Genomic DNA, 25,849 nt, shown 5'->3' on the forward strand with positions numbered 1-25,849 from the left:
TGTTTAAGGGATCCAGCCCTCTTCACTCCTTCATTCATGCTCTTCAACTCTTATGGTCCAGGCAGGGTTTCCAAATCAGCTTCTTCCTTGAGTCCTCCAGCCTCATTTCTGCCCCACACCCTCTTGTAGGCGAAGGGTGGAGCATCTTCATAATGATCACCTCGAGTCCTTCACTCACCCTCTCTGTATCTTCTTAGTGGTTGGAATTCTAGGTCCAGAGAAGACATGTATGCTGGTGCAGGGTTTGGGGAGCTGAAGTGTAGACAGCCTGCTTCTTGCATGCACAATCATGCACTTCAGTGATCGGCCAGGGACTTTATCTTCCTTTTTTCAGTTGAGGGCATCCATGTCTGAGTCTCCATGACTGTCAGGGGTCAGGGTGTGGCCAGATTACCTAGTATATACTATAACTTGCAAAAACCAGATTAACAGCTGATTTAGATTTCCTGATATCTACTACCACCTCCATTTTCCCGAATTTGTAATTCTAATTACAAATTCTGCCTAATGGTTTGTAATTTTTTTGACAAAAAGCCCCTAGAAAAGAATAACAACTGGTTCTCCTGGAATGATTGTTATAGGTCAGGTGTGGTTCATACCTGTAATCCCAATACTTGGGGGACAGAAGCAAGAGGACCTTCTAGAATTCTGGATTAGCCTGGGCTACAGGATAAGAGTCTCAAAAAAAAAAAAAGTGGGTTTCTATGACTAAATGCCAAGGGTGCTGTTGTAGGTAAGAAATACCCAGGTGTTCTGTCGCTTTGTTTCAAATGGGTTAGAAAAAGGGGGAGGATAGTACTTTTTCTCTCTGACTGCCCTGTTCCTGTGATGACCAGGAGCTATGGGGTGTTTCTGACAAGTAAAATCACCTTAGCCTGGGGCTATGAAGGGAGAGGTTTGTGGAAATCCAGATTCTGCTTGGCAGTTTATCAAAGCGTCTATAGCACCCCTCACCCCCCAATTCCAGAACCTATGGATGAGCTGTACCTGTAAGCTCAGTGCCCAGCAGGCATCTTAATCCATTAAGCCAGTCAATCAAAATACCTTCCATGTGGAGAAAAGCATGGCCTTCCTCCCCTCTGCCTTATCCACATGAGATGTGTGCTTGGGCTCCTAGCCAGCTGCTGTGTCCAGCCAGATAGCCAACTCAGGGCTCAGAGAAATAGTAGGGCCTGCCATCAGTCCCCTCCCTTGTCCTGCCTACAAAATGCTATTGTTCCTTTTGTAGTTTTCAGTGACTTCTGTTTTCCAGGTAGCTTTTTCGCTGTATATAGAAGTGTTTCTAGGAAGGAAACACAAGGAGCCAACTTAAGCCCTTAATGAAAATGACCATTTTCATCTTTGTGAAGTCTGAAGGTTTTACATTCACAGTTCACCCTTGGGAGCAGCTTTGGGGGTGGGGAAGCTGTGGGCAAGATTTTGTTTCTATGATATGGCCTTACATTGTTACTATTTCTGGTGTAATGGATTGTAATAAATTGACCCTGAAGAATGCCAAGGCTCTTACCCTGCACTTACTTCTAATGAAGCAATACCCAAAGCTCTGATTTTGGAGCAGTTGTGGGAGGCAGAATGTAAGTTGCCTGCATAAACAGTTCCCCAATGTGCTGCTGAGTGTCTGTTTCCTTACCATCTGAGCTCTTCCCTTGTGCAAGGGAATTCCAGCCAACTCAAAAGTCCAGCACAGTTCCCAGGTTTCTTGTGCAAATCCTGATTGGTGTAGACCTTCCAACTGGGTGAAGGCTGCACACCAAGTGAGGAGGAGTAGGACTTACCTTCTCCCTTAACACTGTACCTCAAGGTTAGTTTGCCCAGTGGTTGGAGTTGAGAGCTTCCTTACTGGGTCTTCCTTCACAGGGCCTGGAAGCCTTTGTTGAGAGTTTAGCCTGCATGCTCACAGTCTTGATGATCCCTCTCTGTACAAAGGCAGCTAACAATAAGGGATGGGGGAAAGAGGAGAGCAGGTGTCTATGGAAGAGCTGAATTAGGGTGATCCTGTTGGTGGATCCATGTTTTCCGACTGGCCAAGTTACTGTAAACTGGAATGTGCACGGTGTACTGTGATCTAACCCTTTCCATTGCTGCAATGTTCTTATCACGTGGGCTTTTTAATTTTGGTAATGTCTTACAAATGTCACCCTTGTGTAGCCCTCTGCCTTCTCGCCAGATGATGAGTTTTTAAAATTTCATTTTATATCGGATGACTGTGAAGCTATACCTAGTAGGTTGTGGAGGGTGTTAACTTTCAGAGTGCATGTTGAGAATATAAGGGGACCTACATGAGATGAACCATCCCACAAATATTGTTATGCCCTAATAAAATATTCAGAAATAGACACCTACCTGCCTTCATTCATTCAGCCAGTAATTATCAGGTATTAACCTCACTGCCAGCACTGCCAGTGTACTGGGCACTGCAGCAACAGCAGTGAAAAGACAGATGTGGACAAGTGTGTGAACTTACCATTTTACAGACTGCTACAGGCTTGCACAGAAAACCCAAAGGGAATAATTGAAATGGGTAACAGAGCTGGGCAGTGGTGGCTCATGCCTTTAATCCCAGCACTCGGGAGGCAGAGGCAGGCAGATCTCTGTGAGTTCGAGGCCAGCCTGGTCTACAGAGTGAGTTCTAGGACAGGCTCCAAAGCTACACAGAAAAAAAAAAAAAAAAAAAAAAAGGAAAGAAAGGGGTAACAAAACTTGGCGGAGGAAGTGGAAAACCTGACAAGGTTTCAGTAAAAGAAGACCTCAGTCAGTTAAGAGGTAGAGGCAGGAAGAATATTGCAAGTTTGGTGGTGGTGGTGGTGGGGCCACTGGGCAAGGCTGGAGGGGCCAGGGCAGCTATGCTGTCTTTGCAGGTTGGGGTCAGGGGAGGTGTTTGCTTTAGCTATGGGGAAACCAGTGAAAAGTTTTTTATTTTGTTCTTTCACATTTTGGGGGAGGGGCATGTGTCTGTGTGAACATGCCAGTTCACATGTGGGCAATTTGTAGAAGTCCATGCCCCGACCACGTGGGGTCCTGGGATTGAACTCAGTCTATCAGGTTTGGTCTCAAAGTGCCCTTACCAAGTGAGCCATCTTGCTGGCCAGAAAAATTTGCAGAGTTGAAAAAGATGGTATGCTTTTTTGTGAACATTGACAGCATGATAAAATTTGCATGTAAATACAAAGGACCTAAGAATAGTCTACAATTATGAAAAATGGTTTATTCTGACTGAAGCCTTTCTTTTAACATGGTAGGTAGTATTCTTGGCTTTAGGGTGCCTATAGATCACTAAACTCAGCAGAGTCCAGAAACAGACTCTGGTGTAATGTGATCAACTTGATTTTTTTTCCTTCCTTCCTTCCTTCCTTCCTTCCTTCCTTCCTTCCTCTTTTCCTTTCTTCCTTTCTTCCTTTTTGGTTTTGTTTGTTTGTTTTTGTTTTTGAGACAGGATTTCTGTGTAGCCCTGGAACTTTCTCTGTAGACCAGGCTAGCCTCAAATTCAAAGATCTACCTGCCTCCCTAGTGCTGGGGTTAAAGGCTGTGCCATCACTGCCCAGCTTCAACAAAAGATCCAAAGTACTTCAGTGAAGAAAATACAATCACTGCAACTAGTGGCACTGGAGTAACTAAGTGCCCATATGGGGAGGAAGGATGATCTCTAACAGTCATATACAATAATCTAATTAAAATAGATGATAGACCTAAACATGAAAATGATAGGATTAGGGAAGTAGTTCAAGTATGAGTGCCCGAGTTCAGATCCCTAGCACCCACCAATGCTAGCTAACTAGACTAAATAAACCTGTGAGCCCCATGTTCAGAGAGAGACCCTGCCTCGGTAAATAAAATAAAGAGCAGCTGACCTCCTCACATACAGACATGCACACCAAATATACACATGCAAATAATTTCTCTTAAAAAATAAAGACAACAAATTCACTAAAAGGGGGGAGGGCAGGAATGGTTAAGAGCCCTAGCTGTTCTTGACCCAGGTCCAATACCCAGTGCCCTTATGACAGCTCATGACTGTGACTCCAGTTCCAAGGGATCCAGTGCCTGGCCACTGTGACCAAGTGTGTATGTGGCTCACAGACATATATGCAGATAAAACACCCATACACATAAAGTTAATGTTTGTTTTGTACAGGCTTGCACAGAAAACCCAAAGGGAATAATTGAAATGGGTAACAGACCTGGGCCGTGGTGGTTCATGCCTTTAATCCCAGCACTCGGGAGGCAGAGGCAGGCAGATCTCTGTGAGTTCGAGGCCAGCCTGGTCTACAGAGTGAGTTCTAGGACAAATTATTGTTTTGGTTTTTCAAGACAGAGTTTCTCTATGTAATCATGGCTGTCCTGGAACTCACTCAGTAGAGGATGGCCTCAAACTCAGAGATCCACCTACCTCTGCCTCCATAGTGCTGGGATTAAAGGCATGCGCCACCACTGCCCAGCTTATAAAATAAAATAGAAAATATCTGATCAAACACTTGTCCAAAAAGTCTGGCAAGGGATGTGGTGGCACATGCCTGCAATGCCAGCATTTAAACAACAAAAAAGATAGTATCCCATAAAAAAAGTGTTCATCGTTATTATCAAGAAGTTTAAATGAAAACCATAAGACACCCCCATGCATGCAGAATGGCTAAAATTAAAAGAATTACAATATTCAGTGGACATAGATGTGGAGTAACTGGGGTTCTTTTAGGTTGCTGGTAGCTACCATCTGAGAAGCAAGGTGGCCGCTTTCTTTTTTGCAGATGGTTTGCTTAGGAATTTATTTACCCAAGAAAAAATAAATAAAACATGTTCACACAGAACTTGAACATTCATGGCTGCTTTATTCATAACAGCCCCAAACTGAAAACAACTCACAAAACATCATGTTAAGTGGATGCACCAATTGCAATGTGCCCAAATGATAGCAATGTAAAGGAACAAATCACTGGTGTCTATAAAATGTGTGTCTCTCAAAACACATGCTGAAGGAAGCCCACCCAAGAGACTACACCCATATAATTTTATTGATAAGTTCTAGAAAAATGCAAATGGTGGGTGGCACAGTAGCATTGACTGTTGCCAGGAGACAAGATTATGGGGTGGTGACTATACAAAGAGATTGTTAAAAGATTCTCTTCAAACAAACAAAAAAACATGATTTTCTTATAGAAATAAAAATAAATGCAAAAAGTCTAGCTCATTAATGAGGAAATAAGATATGGAAGAACAGAAATTTACAGATGAGCAGTGTTAGAAATAAAGGTATATATGAAGGCAAAAATGGTTTCTTCCATACTTCAGGTAGACATCAAGTCAACTTCTATGAGACGGGAGAATTTACATTCCAGTAGCCAAGAGTCTTTGTGCTTTACTGTTGATGCTACAAATGTAACAATAGAGCTGAGAGACAGACTCGTGGGATCATGGGAAGAAGGATAAAGGGTGCACTGCCTGTGGAGAGGGCAGCGTTACTCATGACTTTTTGTCCTCCCCCCAAATTCTCACACACCTTTTTCCTTCAGCAAGCACAGATAAAGAAATCAGTCATAAGAAGGCTCTATCTAGTCTTAGCTATGACGGTCACATGAACGCATACATTTAAATACCTGTCTGGTATGCGTGCAACACACACACATGTTCCCCAGGGCATGAGAAGATGTGAGCGGACACCTTTTGGGAGCTGGTTCTCTCCCCCACTGTCTGGGTGACAGGGATGGAGCTCAAGTGGTTGACAGCCAGTGCCTTTACCAGCTGAGCCATCTCACTGGCCCACGAGAGTCTGTATATTTCTTAAAACTCACTGAGCTGTACAGTTAAAATGGATATGTATTATTTTAAATCTTATCTGTCTGCCTGCATGTATGTCCATGCACCAAGTTCATGCCTATTGCCCATTGGAGGCCAGAAGTGGGTATCAGAGTCCCTCAAACTGGACTTCCAGATGGCAACTGATGGGTTACTTTTCTGTTGCTCTGACAAAACACTGTGACCAAGCTCAACTTATAGAAGAGTTTATTTGGGGCTTACAGTTCCAGAGGGATAGGAGTTCATCACCATCTGAGTGGGTGAATGGTATCACCAGGCCTGATGCTGGAGCAGCAGCTAAGAGACCACACTCCAACCCACAACAGGAAGCAGAGAGCACATTCAGAACTTCTGCAGAAGTGACACACCTCCTCCAACGAGCCACACCTCCTAATTCTTCCCAAACATTTCCACCAACTGAGGACCAACTATTCAAACATATGAGCTTATGGTGACTATTCTCAATCCACTGTAGGTCCAGGCATAGAGGCCTATGCCTTTAATCCCAGGACTAGGGAGCCAGAACAGGTAGGTGGGTCTCTGGGAGTCCCGGGACAGCCAAAGCTACATAATGAAAAATCAAACCACTACAGTTGTGGGCGCTGGTAAGGTCATCTCTCCATCCCCTAAAAATGGATATATTTTATTATATGTAAACTGTGCCTCAATGAAATTGGTCAAAATCAGAAAAGATATCAGTTTCATGGCAATGAGGGGTGGGAGCAATGTAAAAATGGGAGTGCGTGCAGCAGGACTCCTTTAGCGACAGTGGGGACCGGAGCTTGGAATGAAGTAGCAGTTGTCAACATGGAGACAATGAATGACATGGAGAATTAATTGATGACCAAATGAATGAACAAACAAGCTTATTATTTTCAAAGTCACATTTAATCTGATAGAAAGCTTCAAAAGCACGGCTAAAAGGCTAAATACTACCCCCAGGTAGATGTAAAAGTATTTATATTTTTAAAAAGGTAAAGACTTTAGTAAATGCAGTTTGATTTAGGAACTGCTAACGTTAGAGTATCTATCATGTACCAGGCCGGCATCTTCTTAGGTGGATCATGCGAAGTTGCCAGTATCCAACCCCTTTGACCCGACCTCAGACCCAGGCTATCTGTCACCCATGCGTCACACCATTTAATGCCCCAAAGCGTCTGCTGCTGCAGAGAACGGGAGTAACTTCAAAAAACAAACAAACAACCCAGCGCAGCTCTGAGAATTTTACTCTGCGCTAGTCACTCCTGAACAGACCGTAGCTGAGCATTCTGGCCACCGTCTCCACCGACCCCCAAGTTCGCTCGCTTCAAGGTTCTCTCCTGAGTCCATCCCAGGTAGGCATCTTTTCCAATTCTCATCCCTCCGCCCAGACCGTTAAGATTCCTTCCTGGTCTATCCCACAGCTAGGGAATTCAAGTTGCTCAGAGGTAATCGCTCAGTGGCCTGCTGTGAAGACCCAACCCGAGGGTCTGGCAGAAGGGGCTGGGCAGTCCCAATGACCAGCGACACCAGCTGCAGGACAGATCTTCTGACCCCTGCACTCAAGCCTTCCCCACCCCACCCGCTGTCCTGGGAATGTGACTTGTGTGTACTCCTGGTTCTGACCATCCTAAAAACTGAACAGGAACTGCGAGCAGGGACCGCAGAGGTTCTCGTCGGAGGCGTGTTGCCAAGCCTCCTTGTAAACCTACCTGGCTGCACGCACACCTTTGCTTAGGTTCCAAAGACTCCCGCCGCTCGCCGCAGGACAGCCGCGGGTCCCTGCCGGCGAGGCCCGAGCTAGTTCAGGTGGCTGTCGTCGCGCCGTCGGGGAGCGCTACTGTGGCGCCGGAGCCTCCCCGCCCCTCATCAGTGACCGCGCGGGGCCGCACAGCGCCGGGCGGCAACTTCCCCGGGACAGGAATTCGCTTGGGGCCGCGACGGCGACAGCGGCGGGGACTGAAGGCGGGGAGGCCGCCAGATCAAAGGAGCCGCCCGCGGGGCCGGGGCCGGGACCAGTCCGCGAGCGCCGAGGGGCCCCTCGGAGAGGGAGGGGAACACCAGGGCCACTGACCTCGCTGGGGGACCTGGGCTCACCGGCCGCGCGCCCCTGAGCGCGCGCTCCCAGCTAGGTCCCCGCGCAGCCCGGCCGGGCCTGCGCCGCAGCCCGTGCTCCCGCCCCTGGAGGAGGCGAGGCGAGGCGCGAACGCGCTCGCGGGTCAGGCGGTTCCCGCAAAGCAGCCTCGCGGAGAGAAGATGCGGCCACCGCCGGTGCGAGCGCGGCTCCCGCGCGCCCTGATGCTGTTGGCTGCGCTCCTGGCCACCGGCCGAGGGCTACCCTTGAGGAAGCGGGGTCCCGGGCCCCACGGCCACTCGAGGATGGTGGAGGTGAGTGATGATTGGGACTGGAGGGACTGGATGCCTCAGGGAGGCAGGGTTTCTCTGTGTAGCCCTGGCTGTCCCGGAACCAGGCTGGCCTCGAACTCAGAAATCCATCAGCGATGGCCAGGTGCACTGAACCTGCAGGAGTTTACACTCCCCACGCGTAGCCGGGGAGCGCTGGCGGCGCTGTAACGTCCTGGCTGCCGAGGAGAAAGTTGACTTTAGTTCCTGCTCTGCAGTGGCCTGGCTTCCTGCATCTTACGCATCCCTTCCTCGCCCTGAGCGAACCTCACCCGCAGCCACACCGCCCTGAGGTCATGCGGGGTGGAGAGGCGATCCCTCCTCCCCTTGAGCGCTGAGCTCAGCGCTGTGTGGTGGTGGCGTGGTGATGCCGAGGTAGGCCAGGTGATCCCCTGCAGCAGCTCCTTAGTTCAAATCGGTCAAGGATTCGAGTTTTGCTTTGGGTGTTGAAGCAGGCTGAGGTAATCCAGGGCGTTCTGCACCTTACTGGGTGTCAGCCAGACACTTGCCACAAGGGGATAGTAAGATAGAAGAGCAAGGTCAAAGAGTGCTGTTTTGATCACCAGGGTTCTGCGGTCCTGCCTGATGCTCTCCTCTGCGAGTTTCAGTTGGCATTCCCCAATCCCTGTTTCCATGGAGGCTGGTTTGTATTCAAGAGCCAGCCCTACTGGGTCCTTCTTGCCCCGAGCTGTCCTGGAGGACGATCCTCATTTCCAAGGCGGGAAGGAAACTGAGGGGCCAGGACCTATATGGAACAGGAGACGTGGGCAGGAGTTTGGACCCTAGTGTTAGGCTCAGGCAACCAGAGCCCTCCAGGGACTGGAAACCCTTCCTTAACTTTATGTCCTATGGCCCTTAAGTATCACAAACCATTGTCGAAGGCATTTTTCTCATCAGGTTCCCCGCTTTCCCCTGGTAGGAATGCATACTGCAAACCACAGGGTTAGAGGGAAATATCTGCTGTCATTCTGGGGCTTGGAATTTGTGGCCCTGGGGGTAGCTGTCCTTTGCTTTGCAAGATGCCTGCCACTGTTCCTAGCCATTGCCATAGGGCCAGATGCCGTCGAATGTTTCCTGGGGCACCCCGACCTCTACCTGGCTATTGTTGACAAACCCCGATGTGGACAAAGGCAGGGATTTCTGAACTGGATGTACCATCCAACACCTGTAATTCTAAAGAAGGAAGCTCACATGTCTGAGACCAATATGTGCTATAGAAAGTCTCTGGCTAGTCTGAGCCATAGAGCCACTTCCTCTCAAAGGAAAAGGAAAATAAATAAATAAATAAATAAAGCAATGAAATGACTAGAAATGATGACCATAGCAACAACAACAAAACAAACAAAAAGAAAAAACAAAGACTTTTGGTCAGTCTCTTAACCTGAGGATAATGATAGTGATCAAATTAAATTGGCTTGGTAGGGCATGGTGACAGAGGCTTGTGATCCCAGCACTGGGGAGGTTTAGATATGAAGAGGAGAAGCTCAAGCTACACACCAAGTTTGAGGCCAGCCTGGATCACCTGAGACCCTGTCTCAAAATAGAATCAAATTAATAAAAAAAAAAAGTGTGGCCTTATTCCTATTCTCTTGGCATCAGTAGTTCTTATTTTAACTCATCACTTAGTGCTGTAATTATTTTTTGTATGTTTTAGTATGAGGGGATGTGTTACTTTAGAGTTAGAATTGTATACTTAAGCCCAGAATAGAACCTGGCACAGCTCTGAAAAATACTTAAACACAGCTGAGCATGGCAGCACATACCTTTAATCCAGCACTCAGGAGCTAGAGACAGGCAGTTATCTGTGAGTCCCAGGCCAGCCAGAGCTACATAGTGAGACACTGTTTCAAAACAACAAAAACTCTAGTCGCAAATTAATGGCTGAAAAAGAAAAACAGACTGGGGCTTAGAGCCTAGGGGTCTGGCCCAGCATGTCATTAAGCAATTTACCTTAGATACTTTTCTCACTTTTAAAAGAAGGGGCTAGCCAAGTGCCTGAGCTTGCCTGTAATCCTAGCACTCAGGAGATGAAGGAAGAGAGGATTGCCCAAGTTCAAGGCCAACTTGGATTGTATAGTGAATTCTAGGCCAGCCAGAGCTACGTAATGAAATCCTATCTCAAAAAATATATCAAAAATAAATAACTAAAAAGTAAAAAACGAGGCTACATCATCTCCATGAACACATTGGTGTATGTTTCCAAAATTTGTAATTTCGAGTCAAGGGTCCTGTTGAGAAAATGCAGACAGATATCCTGGGGACATGGGTGCTGAGTCAGAAATAAGTGATCTGCCCAATAACCTGGTCCCTTTGTAGATCCACAAAGCTGAAACCACATGGTGTAATCTCATAGTTAGGGAAGCTGAGGCAGGACAATCACGAATTGAAGGTCATTCCTGGCTCCGTAGCAAGATCCTGTCACAAAAAAAAATCAAAGTAGAGAGATGTTAAATACAGATGGGAACAAGGCCGACCACAAAGAAATGTTCCATAAAGATTGATGCGTCTCTACATGGCATATCTGATGTTGACCAGATGCTGCAGTGCCAGATGTTGCCAAATTGTTTCCTGAAAGAAACACGTCTCACGCCATGCCTACATCATTTTATTTTGATTGGTGTGGCTATTTGGTGGCTATTTGGGGGTGTGCTTTTTTTGAAACAGGCTCTTACCCTAAAGTCTAGGCCAGCTTGGAGCTCACTGAATAGCCCAGGCTGGCCTTGAACTGATAACAGTCCCGCCCCAGCCTCCTGACTGTTAGGATTGCAGATGTGTGCCACCTGGCTCCCCTGGCCATTGTCAAAAAATCTCACTTCAGACAAATCCAGAGACCTCAGAGCCAGATGTGGGTGAGCACCCCTGTAATCCAACAATGAAAAGAATCGGGCACTTTGTGAACCAATGGTGGGACCCCTGACTCCAGCAGGCCTGACAGTGAGCCTCCGTTTACTTCCACCATAAAATGGGCTCAAGAATCCATTCTGTGAACTGGAGTGTTGAGTAAGAGACCTTTGGACTTAAAGATAGAATCATTCAATCATTCCCAAGTGCAGGGTGAGAACTAGACAGTTCTCACACAGCTCTCCCTCCTGTCCCGTTGAGATACAAACGCCACCCAGACACCCACTGAAGCTGGCCTCTCCTGTGTGTTTTATTCTCACGTAGGGAGGCAGAAACAGAGAGTGGGCCCAGTGACTAACCCAGGCCGAGTATGTAGAGAGCCCCGCTGGCACCTCCTCACCCTAACACCCTAGCAAGGTGTGAGAAAGTTAAGAGGAGACATGGTGGGGGAGGGGGCTAGAATAAAGCAAAAGAGAAAGGAAGACAGCACTTCTGGGCTCCGAGGCCTTGAGGGTGCCTCCATGGCCCGGGCTCCAGAAGTTCACCCAGCAGCCCAGATCTTGTCACCGTGGTGGATCCTGTCGCCACCGTGGTAGGAAGCACTTTGAAGAGGAGGGCTGACAGAGAAGAACTGAGTACAGAGGGAGGGCCTTGGGAGCCCTGACAAACCTGCAGTGTCATGTACCTGGCAGGGTGCCCACACTCCTCATCCGATGTCACAGGCAGGCCCAGATGGCAGGGAGGGGAGGGGTTTGGAAGGTCTCCGGTGTCCGGTGGGCAGCCTGGAGATGCAGGTGTTTTCCTAGAGGTGGCCCTTCTGTGCCTGGGGCCTGACTGTCTGACTAGTTAAGGAAGGAACTACATAGGGCCATTGTAATACCAAACCTCGGGCTTGTCTTAGCAGCCTCCAACTGCAGCTGCCCACCTCCCTGGGCCTTCTTGTCCCTCCAAACACCTCTCTCTCTCTGTGGGGAACAAAGAAGAGCTGGTTAAGGGAGAGAAGGCCGCACAGGGATGGGGGGTGGGGGTCTGAGTCTCAGCTGCCTGATCTCAGTTGGTTTCCCTCCAAGTACTCTTTCAAGGGTCAAAAGCAGGCCTAGGGGTGTGGCTCAGTTGGTAGAGTTCTTGCCTAGTATGTACAAAACCCTAGATTTCATCCCCAGCACTGCATAAAAGAGCAGATGTGAAGCTGGGTGGTGGTGGTGCACGCCTTTGATCCCAGCACTCGGGAGGCAGAGGCAGGCAGATCTGTGACTTCGAGACCAGCCTGGTCTACAAAAGCTAGTTCCAGGACAGCCTCCAAAGCCACAAAGAAACCCTGCCTCGAATAACAAAAAAAAAAAAAAAAAAAAAAAAAAAAAAAAGACAGATGTGGTCCCAGGACTCTAGAAGCCAAGGCAGGAGGCTCAAAAATTCAAGGTCATTTTCTTACTACATATTGAGTCCAAGGTCTGTCTAGACTACGTGAGACCCTCTCTCCAAACAGTAATAACAACAGTGATCATTATTGAAGTGATCAAAAAGGACAAGAGAAAGGAGGATGTGTCCTAGAGCGTAGAGTCTAGTTCATTCAGCACTATAGAGCAGCAGGCAGTACCCCTGAGGTCCAGCCCTCGTCTGGAGTTAGCAAGGCACTAAAGTTCAGAAGGCAGACCCCGGCCTGACCCGATGCCTCAGATGCCATGCTCCAGCCTTGGCTGGGTAAAGAGCCAGTCAGTTACTTCACCTCTCTGATCATTGGTGCCTCATCTCTGAACCAAGGATGATGTTAGGATCTGCCCAAAGGGTAGTTGTGGGGATTCAGAGACCCAGTCCATGTAGCTGTGCAGCAAGCCTAGAAGCATAGCTGTGGGTCCTTGGAATCTCACACCAGCAAGAGCAGAGCAGTCAACCTAAGTGGGCCCTGAGCGGCACACCATGAGGCCTGGCGTTACTGGGAACAGAGCACTTTGCCAGCGGCGCCCTTGTGATGTTGAGGAGATCTGAGGTCCCCACTGGGTGTAGGGGTAGAACAGTTTGTACTAATCGGGAGGAGAGTGGAGAGGAGAAACCCAGTCCTGCACCTCTCTACCCATGGCCCCACGACTATGTCTCTTTCTAGACCTTCTGCAAGGCCAAAGCAACCGAGTGTACAGTCAGGCTCTGTGCGCATGGGCCGGGTCTCAGAAGCTGGGCTTCAAGGAGGGGCAACAGTGACCTACACCTGAGACCAGGTTCTGGTATGGGACACCCCTGAGGCACAGGGGTGGTGGAGACAGGTCAGTGGGCAGGTTTGGCCCTTTGGTGGGGGAAGAGGATCAGAATATTGAGCCCATCTAGAAGCACTTCAGTTAGTGCTGCCTGGCCAAGCCAGGGAATGAGTGAGTGTGTGTGTGTGTGTGTGTGTGTGTGTGTGTGTGTGTGTGTGTGTGTGTGTGTGTGTGTGTGTAAGAAGAGAGAGAGAGAGAAAGTGTGTGTGTGTGTGAGAGAGAGAGAGTTTGTGTGTGTGTGTGTAAGAGAGAGGGGGGGAGGCAGGTGGGATCGAGGGAGGGACAGAGGGAGGGAGAGCAAGCATGCCACAGAGGCAGAGACAGAAAGAGAAAGGTTTGACAGTATCTACCGAGAGAATGGAGCTATGCATATTTTGTGCTATTGAGAGCTATATAGGAACTTAGCAGATAAGAGAGGCGGTCTTGTTAAGAAAGGACAGGTGATTTGTTTTCTGTTTATTGATTATTTATTGTTGAGACAGGGTCTCACTCACTGTGTAGTCCAGGCTAGCCCTGAGCCCTTGGTCCTCTTACTCCAGTGCTGGGATTACAGGTGTACACGACCACACCTGGCTATAGACAGATGCTCTTTAAAGTTATTTTATTTTTAGTTCTCTCTGTGTGGGTGTGTGCACATGATGCAGATGCTCTTGAAGGCAGATAGGTCCTCTGGAGCTGGAGTCACTGGTGGTTATGAGCTGCCTTCCACGAGTGCTGGGAACCGAACTCAGTCACCTCTTCAGCCCCCGAACAGATAGATAGTCTTACACAAGTCAGAGCCCCCGAGCATGTGAGTACATCTGCTGTGAGGGTCTGTATCTGCAGCATCAGTGCGAGAGCCTACGCAGACTCAGTTAAGATGTAAAGGGCCAGGCAGTGTTACCACACCTTCAACCTCAGCACTCAGGAGGCAGAAGCAGGATCTCTGAGTTTGAGGCCAGCCTGGTCTACAAAGTGAGTTCCAAGACAGCCAGGGCTACACAGAGAAACCATGTTGAACATGCACCCCCCCCCAAAAAAAATAAAGATGTGCTAGAGAGTGCACACAGCCTATCTTCCCTCTTCCCTGGGAGCCATTGTCACTACCTCTGGGTTATCAGTACAACATAGTCTAGTCAGCAGCCTTCTCAGATGGACCCTGCTGTTTCTCCGCTTCACAAAGGGCAGAGTCAATAGCTGTCCCAGAACAAAGCTGGTAAGTGTGCAAGCTGGGATGTGAACCCAGGTCAGGTCATGTGGCTCCAGCCATGTGCAACTCGGAGAGAAGATGGTGAACGCGGAAGCACCTTGTGAATGAGAAGGGTATTTGTAGGAGTCATTGCCGAGAGACAGAGAGAGAGAGAGAGAGAGAGAGAGAGAGAGAGAGAGAGAGAGAGCATGTGTGTGGGGAGGAGGGCGGGGTCATGCATGAGTCCTGGTGTCCTGGTGTGGTTATTGCGACCTCTGAGATCTTCCTGGAGCTCCTTGCCCTCTAGAGCGCTAACATAAGGAAGGTCGTGCTCACCTTTCAGGGTGGCTGGTCCATTTATTTACTCAGCAGTGACTTACGGACATCAGGCCCTGTGAGGAGCTGGGGATATAAGGAACAAAGAAGGCAACTGCAGAAGATGCTCTTGGTTGGAACCTGTGGTCAGAATGAATGACAGCCACAGTCATTTAGAGTTTAGCCCAGGCATGGGAACTCAGGTGCCCTGGAGGTTGGCTGCAGGTCAGGCTGCAGGTCAGGACTCTCCGTACTCAACTTATGTACTTACCAACCTTACTTCCAGGTGTCAGTGTCCAGGAGTCTGAGGGTTTTTTCAATTTTCTTTCATCACTATTACTGTCATCATTATTTTATGTGTGTGGGTGTTTTATCTATGCACTATATGTGTACCAGAAGAGGCCACCTAATCTCCAGAAACTGGAGTTACAGACAGTTGTCAGCTGCCATGTTGGTGCTGGTTATTGAACCTGGGTCCCCTGGAAGAGCAGCCAGTGCTCTTAGGTACTGAGCCATCTCTCTAGCCCTAGCGTGGGTTTTTGGCTTTTGTTTGTTTGTTTGCTTTTTTAAACTAATGGAGAGTCTATTCAGAGCTGTCCATAGCTAGCCTGAACTCTGCCACTGCCTGATGGAATGGGATAGACACCCCAGTTCTTTCTTTCCCCTGTGAGGGTAACAGAAGTGCAGGCACCACTCCAGGTCCCAAAGATGCCAACTAGTATTGAGTTCCTGCTGCCCAGTGTGGTTCCACTCAGTGAGATTGTTAGCTGCCTCCCTTCGCCAGTCTCCCTCTTCTAGCCCATGCTGTGTCCTGGGGTCACCTTCCAGGAACCACCTGCATTGTGCTGTTCTTAGGGTAGGCAAATGAGGAACCTCCATTGAGGACTTCTCTGTCCCTCTCCAACCCCCACAACAGTTCCCAAGAGAGCAAGAGGCTCCTGGAGTATACCAATGAGGAAGGGCAACTTGAGGCCGGGGCAGCTAGCACCAAAGGCCAGGGCTTTCTCTGGCTTTCTTGTCCCTGGGAGCTGGGCGGAGATGATAGGAAAGGTTGAGAAGCAATGTTCTGCCTGCCTTCAGGATAGCAGGGTCTGGGCCAGGCTCTCTGCCACCATTGTTCCCGTGCTGTAGATGAGGATGCAAAGGCCAGAGTTCAGATCAGGTGGTTGCTACTGATGGAGGAGGATTTTTTTCTTCCCCCAGTGGTGGTATCTTCTGGCTTGGGGAATTCTTTCTGCATGGCAGCTATTTCTGGCCTCTGGCCACTAGGTGCCACTAGAAATCCCAGGCCATTAGAACAGTCACTCACGTTTCCGGACTTTGCCGGTACTTCCCAGATGAAAACCACCTCACCACCTCCTACTTTAAGACAAGGGCATTCCAAACCAGTCACCAAAAGCCACCTACGACTGCCTGTCTGTGACTGAGGCTGCAGCAGAGTGGAGCCTCTAAGCAAAAAGTCAAGACAGTAAGAGTTATGAAGGTTTGCCACAGTAAGGTAGTACCAGGGATGCTCAGGTCTCCAGGTGCATCAGCAGAGGGGTCCCCCGCCCTCTGTGCACCATCCGCCTGTGCCACAATGCTTTGACCCAGCAAGAGGATGCTCCCCAAAGCTGACAAGGCAGAGGGCTGACCTGACCTGAGGTGTTTGGTGTAGGAGCCTTGGAGGCAGACATCTCTGGGGCCTCTTAAAGGGACATCCAAGCAGAAGAGACAGAGTTTGAATCTCTGTTTTCAACTTTGCAAGAAGAGAAGGAAATGAGAGAGACAGAAAAAAAAATCTAGACCGATTAAACAGCTAGATTGAGAAAGGGATAGACTCAATATTTTCAACCTGTAATCACATAGCATGATGGCAAAATGTGAACTCTGGCCCCAGAGTGCCTGATTCAAATCCTGGCTCCACCACTAAACATCTTTGTGACTTCAGGAAGATTATTTGCCCTCTCTGTACCTTCATAGCTATTGTCTATAGAGATGGAATGGGAGCTAGTACCTTCCTGTAGATATTATTGGGAATATGCAATGAACAACAGAGTTTTTAGAAGACTAGGGATGTGGCTCAGGTAGTAAACTGCTCAGCTAGCATATGTGAAGCCATGGGATGGATCTCTGACACCACATAAAAACAAGTATGGAAGCACACATGTAAGGTAGAAGCAGGAAGGCCAGTTGTTCAAGGCCAGCCTCAGCTACATGAGACCCTGTCTCAGAAATAAATAAAGAAATGAATAAATATATGTGTTAGAATAATGCTTGGGGGGTGGGGGTGTTAGTTGGTAAAGTGCTTTATAGGGCCAGGTGTGTGGTGTACACCTTTAAACCCAGCACTCAGGAGGCAGAGGCAGGCAAAAACTCATGCATATAAAATAAAATTTTAAAAATATTTTTAAAGGCAGATGGCATCTGAAGAATGACAGCCAAAGCTGTACGCCAGCCTCCACAGGCATGCACACATGTGCATCTGCACACACACACACACACACACACACACACACACACACACACACAGTAAAAAAAAGGGGGGGGCTGGGGCAGTGGTGGCACACACCTTTGATCCCAGCACTGGGGAGGCAGAGACCGGCAAATCTCTGCAAGTTCCAGCCCAGCCTGGTCTACAGAGTGAGTGCCAGGACAACCAGGGCTACACAGAGAAACCCTGTCTCAAAAAGAAAACAAAAACAAAAACAAAAGAAAAACAACAATAACAAAAACAAAACAAAAAAGGCTTGAAAAATGACCACTTTGTGAACATAGTCCATTTTTTGCCTAGTTGTACCTCAACCTATTCACTAGGGCCCTTAAAACTTTCCAAACATACTACAGGTGCTCTCTGTCACAGGTGAGGGTATGGTACAGCCAGGCTAAGGGCTCCTGCCTCTTTTGCCCAGTCCCTTCCAGGCCACATGGGATAGACTCTGACCTTGGTCATTCTACCTCCCTTCTCTCCCCAGGCTACACCTGCCCCAGATCCCGGCTCTCCCCAGGATAAGGAGGTAACACCAGGCTTTGCTGGAGACCATCTTCAGACAAAGCCATGTCAACCCAGGTGTCAGACCCTCCCTGAGCCAGCAGCTCTGACTCTCGGTACAGCCACCCCACCTAGGACCCTGGAACGCACACCCCTGCTGCTGGAGCTGCAGAAGCTGCCAGGATTGGTCAACACAGACTTGAGTGCCCCGAACCCCAATATCCAGGTGAGACCATAGGGGAGTTGTTTGTCTAGGGGACCTCTGGAGAGTGCTAGGCTGGCAACTGAGTCTCTCCTTACCCTCTGCTGGACTCCTCATGCAAGTGTGAGATGAGTATCTGCCCCTCTCCTTGCCAGAAAGTTTCTTGGCTCCTAAACCTTGACCCTGGATGTGGCAGGGGACAAATCCAGCAACCTGGTAGGGCTATCTTGAGGACTGAGTACTGGGACACCCTGTCCCTGATACTGCCAAGGATCCTGGAATGTTTGGTCCCCAAGTCTTTCTGCATGTAGGTTCAGAATTGGGGGTGGGTGTGCTGGAGCATGGGAAAGCTCTCAGAAGGGTGTTCCAGGAAAGCCAGGCAGAAGTCCAGCAGTGTCTTCTACTGCCTATCCTGAATCTTCAAGAATAGCAGATTTGTCTGCTTGTGTAGCAGAATACTTTGACCAAAAGAAACACTGTAAAAGGGCAGGATGTTCTACAATTGTTTTAAAGTCTGTCTGTCTACCTGTATTAAAATAAGACACACATATCTACACACAAAAACCACAAGTGTCCCTCTTAGTGAAGTAATGCAGGTGATGCTTTTTTTGTTTTGTTTTGTTTTGGTTTGGTTTTTGGTTTTTTCAAGACACAGTGTCTCTATGTAGCCCTGGCTGTCCTGGAACTCACCCTGTGCTTCCCCGAGTGCTGGGATTAAAGGAGTGCACTTCCACATCTGGCTCACTTTCTTCTTTTTTTTGTGTGGGGGGGTTCGAGACAGGGTTTCTCTGTGTAGCTTTGGAGCCTATCCTGGCACTCGCTCTGGAGACCAGGCTGGCCTCAAACTCAGAGATCCACTTGCTTCTGCCTCCCGAGTGCTGGGATTAAAGGCCTGAGCCACCAACGCCCGGCCTCACTTTCTTCTTTGTATTTTACTATTTTCCCCAAATTTTGTTCTGTGACCTCCTATTATTTGAAAGCACCTGCGAATAATGTTTTCCTGGTCCCTGAGGCCAAGCAGCTCATATGTGGTAGAGGCAGAATTCCAAACAGCTTCTCCTAAGCTATTAGGCCTGACACCTGCTGGATTTGCCCCCCATGCATCTACATCCAGGTGACTCTGACACACAGGAGGTCCTACCCAATGCCCTTTGTTCCCTGAGAGGCCAAGGTCAGTCAGGGAAGACAGCAGGCTCAGTGGCAAAGATGGGCCTTCTTGGCTTCTGGCTCAAACCTATTTCCTCTTTGGAGTCCCATGCTGAGCCTGTCTGTCTGGCACATGTCTGTCCTTCCCACAGGTGACCATCGAGGTGGTGCAGGACCCCCAGGCTGAGGCAGAGATGGACTTGCCTTCTGAACCCAGAAGTCTCTGGCCCCTGCATGCCCCCAGCTGGTTGCCCACCAGGGAGTTCTTCTGGCCCCTCTTCTGGGGCTACCAGGAAGGTGAAGAAGGAGGCGCCAGCCTCAAAGACACAGTCCCAGGGGAAGTGCAGGAGGAGGAAGAAAAGGGTTATGCTGCAGAGTACGGTGATGGTGAGGACCAAGAGGGCAGTGAAGAGGACAAGGATGAGGAGCCATGGTCCAGTGGGGCCACAGACAATTGGGACTATGGATGGTTGGGTCCTCAGGAGCCAGACAGCTATGGTGAGTGGCCTGGCTTGGCATCCTCAGCGGCTGCCCTGTTAGGTTCAGAGTGGGAATGAGTTGGAGGGGGAGGAACGAGCTTCCCAGGCCAGGAAAACTGGGCAGGCCAGCAGCCTAGGCCTATGCAGGTGCTATTGACAGCTCCAAAGGGACACGGTCAGGATTAATTTCTTCCCTCCAACACATGACTTGCACAACAGCTCTGAGCTCCCCTAAGCAAAAGCTACTGAATAGCATAAATATTTTGAGATTGTGAGTCTGACTACTGATCCTGCAGCTTAGCCACTGAGTGTCCCCAGGCAAGTCACATAACCTCTCTGTGTCTCAGCTCTGTCATCTCTGAAACAGTAATCATGTGTCCAAATGACACAGGGTTGGTCATAATGGTAAATGAACAAGCTTATGTACAGCCAGGTATGGTAGAACACCACCCCAGCCTCAGCACTCAGGAGCCTAAGACAGGAGGCTGAGAGTTAGAGGCCAGCCTGGGCTAAGTAGTGAGTTCCAGGCCTGCCTGAGGTACCTTGAGATCTTGTCTTCAAATATAAAACAGCCCAGGCTGTCGATAGCTCAAAGGGTGAAGAACTTGTAATGCAAGGATACGGATCAGAGTTCAACTCTTATGGAAAAAAGTCAGGCGTGTGCCTTTAATCCCAGCACTTGGGAGGCAGAGGTGGGTGAATCTTTGTGAATTCGAGGCCAGCCTGGTCTACAGAGTGAGTTCCAGAACAGCCAGGCTGTTACACAGAGAAACCCTGTACAGAAAACAAAAAAACAAAACAAAACACAAAGCCAGTTGAGTGGCAGCCCACCTGTATTGGCAGCATGTTAGAGGTAGAGTCAGGCAATCCCTGAGTTAGCTGAGTGGCCATCTCTGGGTTTCAGCAAGGGGCCCCTGTGTCAACAGTAAGGTAGAAAGTTATTTTAAAAAAGAGAGAGAGAGAGACACTCTGCTGGGTGATAGTAGCACATACTTTTAATCCCAACACCCAGGAGGCAGAGATAGGCAGATCTCTGTGAGCTGTGGAGGCCAGTATGTTCTACTGAGCGAGTTCCAGGATAGCCTCCAAAGCTACAGAGAAATTCTGTCTCAAAAACAAACAAGATACCCCATGTCAACCTTGGGACTACCCACACAAGCACACACATACTCCCCAAAGCATATGTACGTCCACATATATGAGCACGCAAGTACTCAAGCCATGCTAACAATGTGTCCATGAAGTGTCAGCCTGTGATAAAGGACTTGCTGGCTCTCTTTATACCTCTCCCTGGGACGGCCATTTGTACTTTTTATGTTGTACTTGCCATGGCCTCTGGGTACACAGTCTCACTCTCTCTGCTGGAAGCCCCGAGGTCTTGTTATTGGACTGCTGAGGTGCCGTCGGATTAAGACTAAATCAGACAAGCTCTTCCCAATTTCCTAAACTGATGTAAACAGACCTTCCAGGAGCCTCAGCTTTTCTCCCATTCATCGTCCTCCAACTCTTGGTGCCAGCTGGCCTAAGGCCTGCCTTGGAAGCTAGGGAGAACAGTGTGCCAGACCTGTGGAGCTCTATACTGAGACTCAGAGACAGGCCTGGGCCTGGGGGTTTGAACTCTCTCAGGTAAAGAAAGGGAATCAGGAGAATCTTTAATAACCCCAGACCTAGGAAAGAAGTTTTGCCATCCTTGATTTCCGACTCCTCCTCATTGTTATTATTGGAGACAGAGTAGCCTGAGGCCCAGACTGGCTTCAGACTTAATAGTCAGGGGTGATTTTGAGTTTCTTGTCTTTCTTCTCTTGTCCCTGCTGCTGAGATGGCAGTCAGTCACCACCACACCTGGTGCTGGGGATGGAGCTCAGGGCTCTATGCATGCTACACAGGCACTATCGACCACTCTTCCTTGATTTTGATGGACATGAAAAAACAAAACAAAATAAACCCCTAGCTCAGAAATGTAAGGGACTTGCTTAAGGTCACATTGATAGTGGGCCCAGTGGCTTCTAGTCCCAAATATCCCTGTGTTGACACAGTGGGTGGTTAGAGTGTGTTCTGCACTTCTTGGTACCTTTGCACAGCTGTTCACTGCACAAGGACATCTAGCTGAGGAGATGTGATGGGGGGGGGGTGGTAGCTGGAAGCCAGTTATGTTCCATTTGTTGGCTGGGGATAAACTAGTGCCTTTTGCTAATTTGCACCAGTGTGCCCTGAGGGCTGAGTATACTCATCCAGGTCCTTTGCTTCAACCCAGACTATGAGCCTCAGGAGGAGTGGAGCACCTGGTCTCCCTGCAGTGGGAGCTGCAGCAGCGGCAATCAGCAGAGATCTCGGCCCTGTGGCTATGCCTGTACTGCCTCAGAGTCCCGGGTCTGCGACCTGCCCCCCTGTCCTGGTGAGATGAGCTCCAGCCCCTGCCTGAGAGTGGCTAATCTGGCTCAAAAGGGGATGTTTGGGGGGGGGCTTCAGAGCGGGGTATTGGAAGCTCACAAATATGGTGGTCCTGTCCCAGATGCTGTGGGCCCCCAGAGCCTAGTGAGGGCTGGGCTTCCCTATCGGGAGCGCAGAGGTGCCCTGGGGCGCCACCAGCCTGGCCTCCTCTCTTCCCAAAGGCACCGAAGAGGAGAACACCCTGGGCTTTCCCAGTGAGGGGTGGCAGCCCCTAGCCTACAATGCTACGGATATGCTTGATCCAGGTTAGTGGGGGGAAGGGGGCTAGATCTTGCTGCTGGGTCTTGGGGAGCCTCTCTCTTGGGAGGACAGGGCATCATTGTGTATCAGGAGTCGTTGAGCACATCTTCCTACGGGACAGATTGAGTCAATTATTCTTGCCTAGCTCCGGGTTCCTACCAGGAGGGGTGGTTCAATGGGAACCCCTGAGCTAGGAGATGCTGGGGGTAAGGGGAAGAGGGAGCTTCTACTTCTACTCCTTGGTTATTTTTTGGAGGCCCCTGGCAGACTCTGTTTAGGGAGTACCTGTTGAATGAGGCAGGGTTCCAACACCCAGGGCTGCTCCATGAGGACAGCAGTACACAGGCAGTGCTTTGGCAGCACACTCCCTGTTAGAGTTCCTGGGCCTCACCTGCACCCCCAAAGGCATGGCTCATGAGTTTAAATTCTACAAAGTGAAATGGAAGTTTCCTGAACCTGTGTTGTGTACCTGGGCCTACAGTAAGGCTGAGCATCCCTAGAGGAGGTCCAGCATCTGTCCTCAAAGAGGTGGGGTCTCGTGGGGGACACATGGCTTGCAAGAGCACAGTACTACAAAGTGCAGTGTGAAGACCTGAGAGCCAAAAGGAAAGGGTCGCTTTTTCTGAGTGGCCAGACTCTGAGGCTACATTTTGCCAGGGAAAGAGGGGAGAAGGCAGCAGACACAGGGAGCCACAGAAGCTCAGAACACTTGAGCATGTCATCAAGGGCCCATGCCCTAAGAAAGGCAGCTAAAAATCAACAAGCTGGGAGGCAGCAACACATATCTTTAATCCCAGCACTCGGGAGGCAGAGGCTGGAGGATTTCTGAGTTTAAGGCCAGCCTAGTCTATAGAGCAAGTTCTAGAGTAGCCAAGGCTACAAAGGAAAACCATCACCAACAACAACCAAACAAATAGAAGGAGGAGGAAGAAGAAAAGAATTATTAATCAGTGAATGGAAACAACTGGATTAGTTCAAGGCTAGCCTTGGCTACATGAGACCTTGTTTCAGGAAGGAAGGAAAGAAGGAAGGGAGGGAGGGAGAGAGGGAGGAAGGGAGGGAGGGAGGAAGGAGAAGAGAGAAGAGGAAAGAGAAGAGGGGAGGGGAGGAGAGTAAATAAGAACATTGAAAAAAATTTTTCTTAAACTGTTGTCCTCCAGCCTGGTCTACAAGAGACAGTTCCAGGACAACCTCCAAAACCACAGAGAAACCCTGTCTTGAATCCCGCCCCCCCCCAAAAAAAAAACCCAAAACAAAACAAAAAACTATTATCCTGCCAAGCAGTGGTAGTCCACACTTTTATTCCCAGCACTTGGGAGTCAGAGACAAGTGGATCTCTCTGAGTTCGAGGCCAGCCTGGTCTACAGAGTGAGTTCTAGAACAGCTCTAGGGCTGTTACACAGAGAAAGCCTGTTTCAAACAAAACCGTGTTGTCTTTTTGAGCTGGAGAGATGGCTCATCTGTTAAGAGCACCAGCTGCTCTTCCAGAGGACCAAAGCTCAATTTCCACGGGGGTGGGTAGGGGGGCTTCAATCTAAGAGGATCTCATACTCTTCTGTCATCCATGGGCTCTGTGCGTATGCAGACATACATATAGGCAAACACCCATGCACATAAAATGAAAAGCAAAACAAAACTGTTGCCCTTGGTTGGAGATGGATGTAGCTCAGTTGGTGGAAAGTTATCCTAGAACTCATGGAGCCCGGGTTCTATCCCAGCAGGGCATAAACTGGTCATGGTAGGGCATGCCTGCAGCCTTACCACTTGGGAGATACAGGAGGATCAGAAGTTCAAAGTCATGCTCCGCTACATAGCAAGCTTGAGGCTAGTTTAGACTATGAGACCCTGACCTGTAGAATAGAAACAGAAAAAACAAAAACAAACTTGTTCCTATCACACTCCCACTTACCACAGCCCCCTCCCATGATCCCAAGATCTTTCCCACTGTCCAGAAACTGAAAAGATGATGATGCCTGTGTCCCACAGGGGACTGCCAGCCCAGAGCTAGTGTCTCTTTGGAGCCATAGCTTCCTGTTTCAGGTGCCTGGATGGTGTGGGGTGTCCGTTTTCTGCTCTGTCTTTCTTGAGTCCTTCATTTCTAATCCAGGGGCCCTCCTGAGCCATTCCTTTGCCCCAGTTGGGGGCTTGGACTTCCTTTCCACGTGACTGACTTGATCAGCTTCCTCCCTACCATGGGGTTGGCAGGCAACTCTGATCAGCCCTCTTCTGTGCCTCCTTACCCTCTGCAGGTGTAGACAGCTGTGAGAAGTGGCTCAACTGCAAGAGTGACTTCCTAGCTAAGTACCTGAGCCAAGTGCTCCAGGACCTGCCCAGCTGCCCATGCGCATACCCTCTGGAGGCTGTGTACAGCGCTGTGAGCCTGCCGGATGAACATCAGGGCCGAAGCTTCCGGTGGCGGGATGCCAGTGGCCCCCGTGAACGCCTGGACATCTACCAGCCCACTGCACGCTTCTGCCTTCGCTCCATGCTATCAGACGAGAGCAGCACGCTGGCTGCCCAGCACTGTTGCTATGACGAAGGCAGCCGGCTGCTGACTCGAGGCAAGGGGGCTGGAGCTCCGGACTTAGTCAGCACCGACTTTTCTCCTGAGCTGCACTTCAAAGTAGATACGTTGCCCTGGATCCTGTGTAAGGGGGATTGGAGTCGCTACCACACCGTGCGCCCCCCTAACAATGGGCGGGCCTGTGCAGACAACCCACCAGAGGAAGAGTACCTTGCCCAGCTGCAGGAGGCCAAAGAGTACTGAAAGAGGGACTAGAGGATGGTGCTTCTGCCCTTTACCCCGCCCCTGCTGGGACTGGGCAAGTGTTAGGTTCATCTGAGAGGCCCTCTGGCCTGCATACCCCCACTTGTGACCCTGAGTCAGGAGAGCCCAGGTATCTCAAGGATTGGTGAAAAGGTTGGAGGGTGTGTCAGGGTTAGGGCTGCTGGGTTGTGTTGGGAAGATGTCTGTGTCTGAAGGAGAGGAGCTGTCCCAGTCTGGCCTCGTGCTCCTTCCTCTTTCTTGCAGAACAGGACCCTTCTGCCGCTCCCTCTGCTCAGGATTGAGACAGGACATTACAGATGCACCCAAGTTCCCAGGATCTGCTGTGAATTCCTCAGACCCCCACCCTATGGCCAGTTGAGGAAGAGCACGGGGAGCGGGTAAAGAAGGACAGACTTTCATCTGACCCCACAGCTGCCCTTCGCTGGGCTAGCAGAGCCAAGGTGACCACCCCTTCTCATCAGGGGTCTTGAGAGGACAGCTGAGCTGAGGGGATGTTGATATGAGGCAGGGAACCACCAGCTGTTTCTGGTGAAACAGACGGGAGGAATGTGTAGGCTGCCCCTGCCACGGCAGACAGGTGCTGGATGGGCTCAGAACTGCGGGTGGGCTCAGGAGGGTGTCATGTGCCTGTAGTGGTTGCTAAACCAGGAATGTGACAGGGTAGACATTCCTACTGTTCGGTGTGGGCCATTATGTGGGGTTAGTACCCACACCAGCACCCACTTCAAGTCCCCACATGGCGCCATTGAAGGCCCTGGAACTGGACTTGGAGTCGGGAGATGTGCGCTTCCGCTCCCAGCACACCTGTGCCTCTTCCCAGCCACTTTTTA

General features: G+C 49.6%; 1 protein-coding gene across 1 annotated transcript; it reads left to right on the plus strand.

Moving 5' to 3' along the window:
• The first annotated feature begins 8,022 nt into the window (after positions 1 to 8,022).
• Ism2 (isthmin 2) lies at positions 8,023 to 25,849 on the plus strand. Its single transcript, XM_027418659.2, has 6 exons — positions 8,023 to 8,154; positions 17,697 to 17,939; positions 19,214 to 19,559; positions 21,795 to 21,935; positions 22,153 to 22,236; positions 24,481 to 25,849. The coding sequence occupies exons 1-6, from the start codon at positions 8,023 to 8,025 to the stop codon at positions 24,996 to 24,998; spliced, it is 1,464 nt and encodes a 487-aa protein (XP_027274460.1). The 3' UTR covers positions 24,999 to 25,849.

This window comes from Cricetulus griseus, chromosome 5 (assembly GCF_003668045.3).
Source record: "Cricetulus griseus strain 17A/GY chromosome 5, alternate assembly CriGri-PICRH-1.0, whole genome shotgun sequence".
NCBI classification, from domain to species: Eukaryota; Metazoa; Chordata; class Mammalia; order Rodentia; family Cricetidae; genus Cricetulus; species Cricetulus griseus.